The sequence below is a fragment of the Glossina fuscipes genome, unplaced genomic scaffold (assembly GCF_014805625.2).
Source record: "Glossina fuscipes isolate IAEA_lab_2018 unplaced genomic scaffold, Yale_Gfus_2 42, whole genome shotgun sequence".
Lineage (NCBI taxonomy): Eukaryota > Metazoa > Arthropoda > Insecta > Diptera > Glossinidae > Glossina > Glossina fuscipes.
In genome coordinates, this window is record NW_023998426.1 from 170760 (window position 1) to 181979 (window position 11220).

Consider the following 11220-nt stretch of genomic DNA (forward strand, 5'->3'; position numbering starts at 1 on the left):
ATTCAGCGAAGCGGCCAGATCACAGAGGAAGCTTCGAGCGGATATTGCCGGCTGCAAGTTAACAACCAAAAATGTTTAGCAATGCAATAATAATGATAATCATGATGGTTATGACGATACATTCCCATACACATAAATCCAAGCATACACACACACACACACACAATCACAATGTAGAACTTAAGGTTTTGTGCTTTTCTTTTCTCATTCTAATCAAAGTGACAAAGCGTATTCGCAATAGATATCGCAGACATATGTTTACATCTCAATCGTAAACTATTAGCAAGATGTCCGGCATTTTGAGAGGCTAGTCCAGGATGTATGAGGTTTTCGGATAACTTGGTCGTATCACCGTAAAAGTTTGAGAATCCATCTAGACTTGTCTGCTCGTCTGTCCGTTTTGTTTTGTTGCGTTCAACTTACAGATCGCAATTTTTGCGATATTTTGATGAAATTTGAGGGGCCGAGGTGTTCTCTGTTAAACGAAGTGGTGTAAGGTGTTTAATGCCGTGTCTCACTATAATATTTGTTGTTTGTTTACAAAACGTAATGTTTTTAAATTGAACCTGTTTTATTTATTTAATTTATTAAAAGTAACTAACTCTAGCACTGTCACTGGTTTCGAAAGGCTCTCAACGAAGACTTGAATATCTATTTAAAAAGTCAAAAACACTTAAGCGTAGCATTTGGCCAAAGATGTGTATCTTGAGGTCAGATATTTAATATAAGAAAATATTTTTAATTTTTTTTTTTTTAAGGAAGGTCAACTATGTTGAAAACCTCAGCTCTAATTGCATTCCGCACTGTAGCCGCGACTGCGAAACTAAAAAAAAGCAAAACAAGTAAAAAAATGAGAGTTGGCCGCGAGCGAATCTTGCATGCCAGTCACCGTTATTCTAAAAGAAACTAAAGCAAAAACAAAATTTGTAGGCGTGGCTGATTTTCCCTATAGTGGGCCAGGAGTACAGCAAAAGCACAGCAAGGAAAAATGTTGACAGATTTTCTTGCATTCTAGGCGTGTCTTTATCAAATTCAAAGTTTGTGAGCGAAAACGGAGTTGGGCGGACAGACAGATGAACACACGTTGGTGCATTCCGAATTTGGTATTAGTCATGAGTGTATATATTTTATGGGGTTTCTGGAGCTTGCTTCTGGGCGTTATAAAGGTTTCTACAAAAAAATGAAATTATGCTACACTATAAAATGGAGCCGGCCTGGCCTATGTTTTCCATTTTTGCGTTACAGCGTCGCCCGTAGACTACACATGTAAATTGTTATAGATTTATCCGCTGTAGTCTGTAAGTAATGAACGAAAAACGATTTTTTTTTTCATTTTCTTTGGAAGGTACGATGTGCTCTCAGTTTACGTGACACTGCAGGCATCTTCTTCAACGGATTGCCCCTATTGTCAATGTCAACTTGCATGCGAGAACTTTCAATGTTTCTGTCAAATTTGAAGATTATAATTCTATTTTTAGGATAGAATTAGGATTTTCAGAATAAGGTTTAGAGCAGACATTACTCATACGTACGGGCGCGGACATGCCTAAATGTAATACTTTCCCGTTTCTATCGAGGATAATAAGCAGAAACTTTAAAAAAGAGAAAAAAAAAAAAAAAATTTGATTATTGATATGTATATATAACGTTGTGGGGGCTTGGACGATTTGCTCTATTTCTTGACATGAATAGTGGAGGGCTCTGCTAAGATAAATGTAGAATATTTCGGCCTTCTACATTTCATAATTTATGATTTGTAAACAAAAAGCTACACATTTTTGTTTGGAGAAACAGATAAGTATTCAGTTTACGCTTTACGCGGGCGAGTGCCTTGATGAATCAATCCCATTTTCAATAGCAGTCTGTGTGCGAGAATTTCTCATGGTTTTGCTAAACTTGAAGTGGATAGCTTCAATTTTGCGAGCAGACGAATTGACAGACAAACAAGCGGACTGACGGACGGACATACCTACATCAGCTTAAAATTTCATTGTTATCAAGAATATATTCATGTACTTTAACAGGTCTCTGGAGGTTCCTTCTGGGTGTTGTAAATGTTTTGCCATAACTAATACATTACTCATCCTACGGTGATGGGTATAATCTTAAGCGATTTGATTTTTTTCACATGTTTGTCCTTCAGCTTAACAAGCAATTTTAACTGATCAATTATAATCAAATGGCAATAAAAATAATATGCACAAAAAAAAACTCAAAATATAAACCATTGCTTCCGTAATTTAAAAAAAAAAAAAAAAAACTAAACATTTCACAAGAAATGCCTAATAACTCAGTTCAAAGCTAATAAAAATCTTTAAGCATTCATAAATTTACATTTGATTTCGTTGTCCAGCTTTAATAGCTAATCAAGATTTTTATAGATGAAAAAATCAATTTTCAAACAAAAAAAAAAAAAAAAAAAAAGGAGAGAAAAACAAGCAACAACAACAACAATCATAGCGATATATGCAACATATACAAGTTTTAAGTCAAACGACGGCTCCTACTATTAAATGGTTGATATAAACACTCGCAGCTTTCGTTTTCTTTCCTCACTGGTAAAATGTGTGAATAAATGAATAAGAAAAAAATGCTTTACCCACATAGGCGTATAGGCGCGCGCACACACAAACACGTTTTTTTACCTTGCAACTATTACTAAACACATGTATATATATATTTGTACTGTATAATGCATAGATATATATGTGTGAATAATTTTGGTTGCAATCATGTATATATATATATATATATATATATATACGCTAAGCTACTGGCTTGTAACTGTGCAGTTTTTTTTGTTTTTTTTTTGTTTTGATTATGAAATAGAATTTGTTAATATTCACATACATGCAAACACACACACATATATATATATATATATAGATATGTACATATATATGTAAGTATGTGCACCTAACCGAAATCAACTTATGCTTATGGACTTATGTGGTAATGTTTGTTTGCTTTAGTGGTTGCAATAAAATTCAAGATATAAACAACAAAAGGAACATTAAGTTCCGCATCAGCTTTATCGTACATGTTTGTAGGCATGCATGCATGCATGCATGTATGTATATATATATATATGTTTGTATGTAAATATGTATGCATTTTAACAAAAACCAAAAACTGACTAACTAACTAACTAACAGCAACACTTTAATAAACTAACAGTAGTAAACTGAACAAGATACACAAACTTACGCAAACACTTTAAAGTACAAGAGCGTTATATGGTTGGGTTTTTTTTTTTTTTTTTTTTTTTTTTTTTTTAAATTGATTTGTTTTTTTTTAATATGTTTTTTGTGTGCTTTTTTTTTTTTTTTTTTTAATAAATTGCTGACCACCATTCACTAACAATTGACCGATGGACAAGTGCTCTGCTCGCTCCGTTCGCTTCCATTTACCCCAGATTAACAAAGACATTCAGTCGATTTATCATATATCACAACTATATATATTATATTTATATATTAACACAAAACACACACACAAAGGCATTTGTATTGTGTATATGTATGTAAGATATTCAATTTATAGTAAATCACAATCATATATGCCGTTTGTCTGTCTACGTAATCGTATGCATTAATTTGATACGAGTTTTAATTGCCTAACAATATATCTTAAATCGCTCTCGTATACATTTCTTTTTTTTAACCTTGTGCAAACGAAACAATTAACATTGGTTTTCTTGATTTATTTTTTTGCCACTTTAACCGACAACTGACATATGGTATCAGTGTTATTGCCTGTTGTCTGCTCCATGGCTTTCTTGGTTTCGATTTTCATGTGATTTTCATATATTTTTGAAAGTTCAAACTTTGGTTTTTTTTTTTTTTTTTCACAAATAAAAGCAAAAAAAAAAAGACGCTCTTAATGCAGACGATATGAACTCTCTATTGATAGTTGTGTCTCAGGGGATTTATGTAGGCATCTGCCGCGAAGGCTTAACCTTCTGATGAACCATGGCACGCATAGTGGAAAGACATCATTTGCTAGGCACAGAGCGAAATCGCGGCTACGCTATAGTTTCGATATAAGATATTGCGTATGGCATGTCCTGCCCTCTGAAAAGGGCATAGCCTAACTAAAAGCTGAAATGTTTAATGCTCCTGCAATCTTTAGAAGCAAGCACAGCCACCACAAAATTCCCCAGAGAACTTCAGTCGGGAAGAAGATTCTCACTACGCGGATTCTACCATGAAGATCTTGTAGGCTACCTGAGGTCCTCAATTATTTGAAAAATCTAAGGTCCCACTTTGAGTAGCGACTGGCGGCCTATGTGCCATTATCAACTACAATTTTAGAAAGGGCTTACGTCTTAATAACGCCTACGATCGGCAATAAGTCGCCTTGCGTAAGCACCAATTGCATATGTGCTCAACTTCGCCGCATGAAGGTCTGTGGAGAGAGCCTCACTAAAATTGTAATCCCTACTGATAGAAATATTCTTAAATGTAATGTAATGTAAACCGTTGGCAGCTTTCGTTTATAATCAAAATTTAATTGAGCTGAAACTTTTGAATTTTGTTTGAAGAAGAGCCATCATCAAATACACCTAAACCATTCCAAATAAGATGTTACATGGAAAATGGTCAAAAAAGTGGTTCGATCCCAAAAATTTTCAATAGTTTTCGTTCTTGGGTTAAAACACCTCCGTGCAGCATATTTCAAAAATTTCGGCCTATACGTTAAACATCAGATAATAAGAGAGACGGACAGATAGACAAGCTAAGATCGATGCAAAAAGTGATTCTAAATCGATCAGTTTAATAAAAGATCATCTATATGAAGTCCTTCTGGGATTTGATTCAACGCTAGAAAACAAGGCAGACACACGGACTGACAAGTTTAATTCGAATCAGCATAATAAAAGATGGGTCTATTTCAAGTCCACTTGGGTAGTTGATTACTTCCGCACAAATTTAATATACCCTTGTACCTCAAATGACGTCGGATACGATTGCATTAAAAAATCTATCAATCTTTGATCTTTTCAAAGTACCGATTAATTAACCCTTTGACGACACTGAGGGTATTATTTTCCCTCCATTTTAAAATCGATGATTGTTGCATTTAATTCTAATCTGATCTGCGGGAATGTTCAGTAAAAAAAAGAACTGTCTGTGTGTTACAATGATGATCAGAAAGGAGAGGAGAGAAAGGGATCGGGAGTGATTAAGCAACTTTTAAGTGTTCGCCCGATCAGCAAATGTTACACTTTTATCTATCAAAGGCTCATTATATAGTGACGGCAGCGCATCTATTGTATTGATTTACCGCAAGGAGGATTGTATCCGGATAGGCCGATAGTTGAGAGTCGCACTTCTTAATTACTTAACTACTTAACGATGTGGCGGCACCTCGCGGGAGAATACCAACTTTGAGTGAACCACTTTCCAAATGAAATATTGAACGGAACATACCTCCCACGGCAGCAGTGAGTATAAACAATACACACACAATTGTAGATATTTTTTATTTGATCTTAATTATATTAATGTAATTATTGTTACATTAACACATTCAAGCGGAAGCCATGGTCTCCACTTAGATACACTTGATGATGTGAATCTTTCATTGACTGTCATTAATTTTGATGGCAGCGGCAGCGGCACCGGCAGCGATTAATCTGTCTTATTGGTAACTCAAAGAGTTTTCAGACTAATTGTCACAGTCATTATGCAATAGCAAAAAAAACTAAACTTGAATTCATAAAGTATTAGGTAGGAAAGAATAAAACGTCTTTTGATATGTTAAAGAACGAAAAGGAAGAACACAGAGAGAGAAATAACTCCCATTTAGGCCTTGTATTGAATGAGAAAATTATATAAGCTATAGATAAAACGCAAGTATTCGTCGCAAGAACTTCCAAAGATGTTAGGTTTTTAATTTTTTGTTATGTTGTACCTCAAAAAAAAAAAAAAAAAAAAAAAAAATTGACTTCTATGTGATGCGTACAATAGTAGTAGGGAACGATTGGGTTCGCTTTTATGTCAGAGGATTTAAAAGAGAAGCGAACTGTTTCTACAAAATTATTTGCTCTCTCTCTTCAGTTATTCGATGAGAGTTGATTGCATTTTTCTTTTGATTAAAAGTCACTCTTACAGACCATGTAACATTTCCTATGTGAATGGATCAACCATTATGCTATTGTAACCCTAGAATCACCAAGGGTTTGCATACATAAAGTATTCATCCCATTTTCCAACAAAAATGGGTCAGTTTAACCCATCACATCAAAATGAAACCTGGGGCAGACATTCCTTAATCGAGCAAAAGAGTGCGTAATAGGCCTTATTGATATTAGTTGCAATGGATAGCTTGCGTTAGGCTTGGCAAGCCTTACCAACTAAATGCAATGGAGATCGATTCAGTCGATCGTAGTGTCTGTAGTTCAAATTCCGAAGCGGCTTTCCACTTATTGGCCTCAAACTCAGGGCCGATGTGTCAAAGTGCAGGAAAAGTGAACCTTAATAACGACTTTCCCCTGCCTTTTTGTGTTTTCGAGTAGGAGTTTGCCATCAGCGATCAAAATGGATGCTCCACTTACTCTCTGATGAGCAAAGGCGGAGAAAGGGTTGCTGACACTCAATCGGTTCTGGATGAGTGTGATCCGAGGTGAAATTATTTATTAGACGCATATGCTGATCATCGCTGAGACTTGGATCTACTACGAACCGCCACAGATCCGATCTAAATTCTTGGTGAATCCCCGACTACATTCGAACGCACCAGCATGATATTTAAAAAGTATTGAGAACATTTTGTGAAATAACTATAGCTTCGCTTATCCCACCATAACATTGGCTAATGTTCGAATTTTTAACAAGTGATGCTATTATTAGATTTTACATATAAAAAAAAAAATAAAAATTAAAAAAAAATCGATAAAATCAAAACTGTTTAACACACACTTGTCTGTCATTCAACCTGTAAGTTTAAGGTTGACTGTCCATGCGATACATAAAACTATAATAAAATCTTAAGCGATGTAAGCAAAAGTTTCAATATCTTATCTCCATCGCTTTTGCTTCTTAAAATAAACGAACAAATCACTTCACAAAATTCTAAATGATTCACGATTTTTAAATGAAGTGACGAATGGTAACGAAATAATTAACTCATTTCCATATTCAGGTAAAGAATTGCTTTCAAAATTGCTTTCGATTTCGCAAAATTTTGTTAATTAAGTGTAATTTTTGGTTTTTTCGCTTTTGCTGGATGCGGTTGATAAACAAGAGTCCAACCAAAGCGAATACGAGTTTCTTAGCGATCATAAAGTATAATCAATTAAAAATCTAACCATAATTGATATCAAGTAAGACACATAAGTCTTTAATAATTTCTTTGTAGCAATAAATAAATGCAAGCGCTCTTCGCTTCATTCTTATATAGATCACTATAGTTGAGAAGTAAAGAGTCATTTTACAACCCAGAAATAATCATTGCTTATTTCTTATACGATACCCGAAGGCGATATGAATTTCGTATCGCAAATTACCGATGGTTTACGAGATGGGAAACGTTACGTTTACGGAGTTACGAGATGAAAAGGTACACTAAGTACTTACTCTAGAAGGGCACCTACTATACAAGACATGGGAATATACAGTACGTACTTGCTATTAGTCTCTTACTTGAATATGTAAACAGGTATTTAACGTGTGCCACGTAACGCGAATTAATATTTTTTGATGTGTCGATTAGCACGTAAAGCAACCTAATACACATTTTGATGTGTTAAATACCGAAATTGTGTAAAGTCGGGATGTGCATTTGTGCGTAAAGTAAACATTTCCGTCTTCGTATTCATTACACCGGAACAAACTTCTTTTAATTGGGGATACATGCCTTGCGGTATAATCTATCATCAAGTTGTACAAAAGCTCTAATTCCCTAAGAGAGTTAAATAGAGAGAGAGAGAGAGAGAGAGAGAGAGAAAGTGGCTACCTTTGTAAAAAGCGTAAAGAAAGTAAAACGTCACATTTATAGTCAGTGCTCATACTAATGATCATTGATTGGAGCATAAAGATGTAATCTAAAGAAAAATACAGACCAACATAGAAATGTAGTACTAATGACACCAGAAAAAGACAATTAACAAGTTAACTGTGTATGACGAGTGTATACGTCATGATCCCTCAATTCGTCCATGTCGGATTTCCTCATCAAATTTTATCATAATAATGTACTTTAGAAAATATTTTTGCTAATTTATCAAGTCGTTTAATTACAACCTAATTTCATATTATTACGCATGCTCGGCGCTTGACGAGTATACTCGTCAAAGCTAAAATGGTCGACACAGTTAACTGGTTAATTGTAAATTCGGGAATATCTGTGTCTGCCTGGTTTGGTTATAACCATATTCAGTCATTTGTACGAATACTAAGCGGACAATGTGATTTTACGACAAATGTTACCACGATGTGCCTCTTAGTCTCTTTTGCGAAAATTCTTTTGTAAAGGCCATACAGTCTTTGAAAATTCAAAATGAGTTAAGCGAGATATTCGCAAACAAAAACTTCAAATGAGCCTCAAAGGCTCAACATGGTCCAATTAGGGTTAAAACTAATTCTTGCAGGGAGACGTCAGGAAAGACTATTGCTTTAAATTTAATGGTCACGACATTAGTTGGACAAAATTTTCTTTCCCTAGGGTCCAAGTTTTATTACGTATATGTTCATAAGGGCTTTCTAGAGACAAATTCCATTTGCGCCATTTCCGGAATGCTTAAGTGATTGAGGCTTGTAGACTTTCGTCGCAAACTCATCAATATTATCTAACACTTCCTAATTGTTTGGCGGTGGGATTGTCACAACCGAGATACTTGGCCGTTTTATGTGATAGCCGGCAATGTATTTGATCGTACGTTAATCACCGTTACAATTTCTACAACTGTGTTGAATAATTTTAAACGTTATAATATACAAAAGCAATAATAACTGTAACAGCTATCATAGGCAAAGACAGCTATAAAGTGTGGCGTAAGCTATCGTTCCCGTTTGACTTAGCTCGGCAAAGCATACGATTACGATTACAAGTATGTGTGTACGTAAATTAGGAAGCTATATCTGATGTGTGTCTGTGTAAATGTGTGATGATTGCTACTTTCAGGTTTGCCGACATAATCATCATTATCAACAGCAATAGCGACGGCAGCAGTAGTAGTGTATTCACGGAATCGTATGCCGTCCGTATTGCCAATAAGCCAGACGTTTTACCAACCGAGTTTGGCCGAATAACTTGTTGGCTCTTTCTAGTGATGAAGACGACGCATTCACACTGCATCAAACGTAAATATGTATATGTCGGCTTGTGCCGCTGTTAGGCAGTTGTGCGCTGTATATAAGCGCGATGTTGGGAGTTGCAGGCATTAGTAACAATTTGGATCTCGTTTAAGACGAAACATTACTTAGTGCAATAGTTTTTCCTCTTTAATCTCAGAAAACCAACAGCTCAACCATGCGCATGGTAAGTTCAATTATATTCACACGAATTTGACAAAAAAAAAAAAAAATATAAAAAATTGTATAAAATTTTTGTTTATTTATTTATTTATTTATTGTTTTTGTTTTTTTTTTTTGCAGTTTGTTTTTCCTTGTCTCGCTTTGTGCGTGGCAATGGTCAGTTGCAGTGAAGAATCGAATTCGGTGACCAAAGACGATGATAGTAAACAGCTTGAGAAACGTGGATTACACAGTTTCGGTGACTACGGTCACAGCGGCCACCATGAACATGTTAAGACTGTTACCATTGAAAAGAAGGTTCCTGTACCGTATACGGTTACGAAGCACATACCTTATACAGTGGAAAAGAAGGTGCCCTATGAAGTTAAGGTTCCTGTACCCGAACCATATTATGTTGAAAAGAAAGTCCCTGTCCACGTTAAGGAATACGTAAAAGTTCCAGTCCATGTACCTAAGCCTTATGAAGTTATTAAAAAGGTTCCTTATGAAGTTAAATATCCAGTGGACAAACCTTACGAAGTAAAGGTGTCCGTACCACAACCCTACGAAGTGATTAAGAAGATACCTTATGAAGTTAAGGTGCCCGTACCACAACCCTACGAAGTGATTAAGAAAATACCTTATGAAGTCAAAGTGGAAATACCTGTACCTAAACCATATGAAGTCATCAAAAAGGTACCCTATGAAGTTAAAGTACCCGTTGAGAAACCCTATCCCGTTGAAGTGCCTAAACCATATCCGGTCGAAGTTGAGAAACCATATCCGGTGGTAGTTGAAAAGAAGGTTCCTTATGAAGTTAAATATCCCGTTGATAAACCATACAAAGTCGAAGTGGAGAAACCCTATCCGGTACATGTAAAAGTACCAGTGCCCCAACCCTACACGGTCGAGAAGAAAGTCCCCTATACCGTTGAGAAAGCAGTTCCCTATGAAGTTAAAGTGCCGATTGAGAAACCCTATCCCGTCTATTCGGAAGTGAAAGTGCCTTTGCATAAAGAGATACCCATACCAGAGAAATATCACGTTGAAGTGCCAATCTTTCCACATAAAGAAGAATCTCATCACGAATATCACTCACACAAATAAATAAAATGCTTTCCAATAACTTGAACTGAATAACTTTGCAATCTATCTATCATCATTCTGAAAAGAAGAATAAAGGCAACAGCAATTATCAATAATAACAACAACAGCAACAACAACAACAACAACAGCAACAACAACAACAACAATAATAATACAATTAACAACAGCAACAAGGATCATATGTTTATCACTGCCAACACAGAACGCGATTACAAGTGGAAAATAGACAATAAAGCTTTTGCATGATCAACAACAACATCTAAAAAGTAAAAGCTATGCTGCACACGCTACACCGTTGAGCTGGATGGTCAAGAGGAGAAAACTACCTAAATCTCCGATTATTATTCGCAACTGAGGAATTGCGAATAATATATCAATGAAGAGAGAGATTTAAAGAGGAGGAAGAGGCGGAGCAAAACAGAAGGAATTGGAAGGAAGATAAAGAGGAAGAGGACGAGGAAGAGGAAGAGGAAGAGTAAGAAAAAATTAAGGAGTAGAAGGAAAGGCTTTGAAGTCTTACTTTTGATGTTTTACTTCATTGCCGACTTACACACCTAATCTATATATAATCCAATTAAATATTATTAGGCGTGTTTCGAGACGTTTGTAAACAAAAGCCAAATGTGTTATTAATTTTTGTTTTTCTCATTAATTA

General features: G+C 35.4%; 1 protein-coding gene across 1 annotated transcript; it reads left to right on the plus strand.

The window, feature by feature from the left end:
- The first annotated feature begins 9357 nt into the window (after positions 1-9357).
- On the plus strand, positions 9358-10838 carry LOC119637035 (skin secretory protein xP2). The gene is made up of 2 exons (XM_038032810.1): positions 9358-9483; positions 9600-10838. Exons 1-2 carry the CDS (start codon positions 9475-9477, stop codon positions 10563-10565), a joined length of 975 nt encoding a protein of 324 aa, XP_037888738.1. The 5' UTR covers positions 9358-9474; the 3' UTR covers positions 10566-10838.
- Positions 10839-11220: the final 382 nt, after the last annotated feature.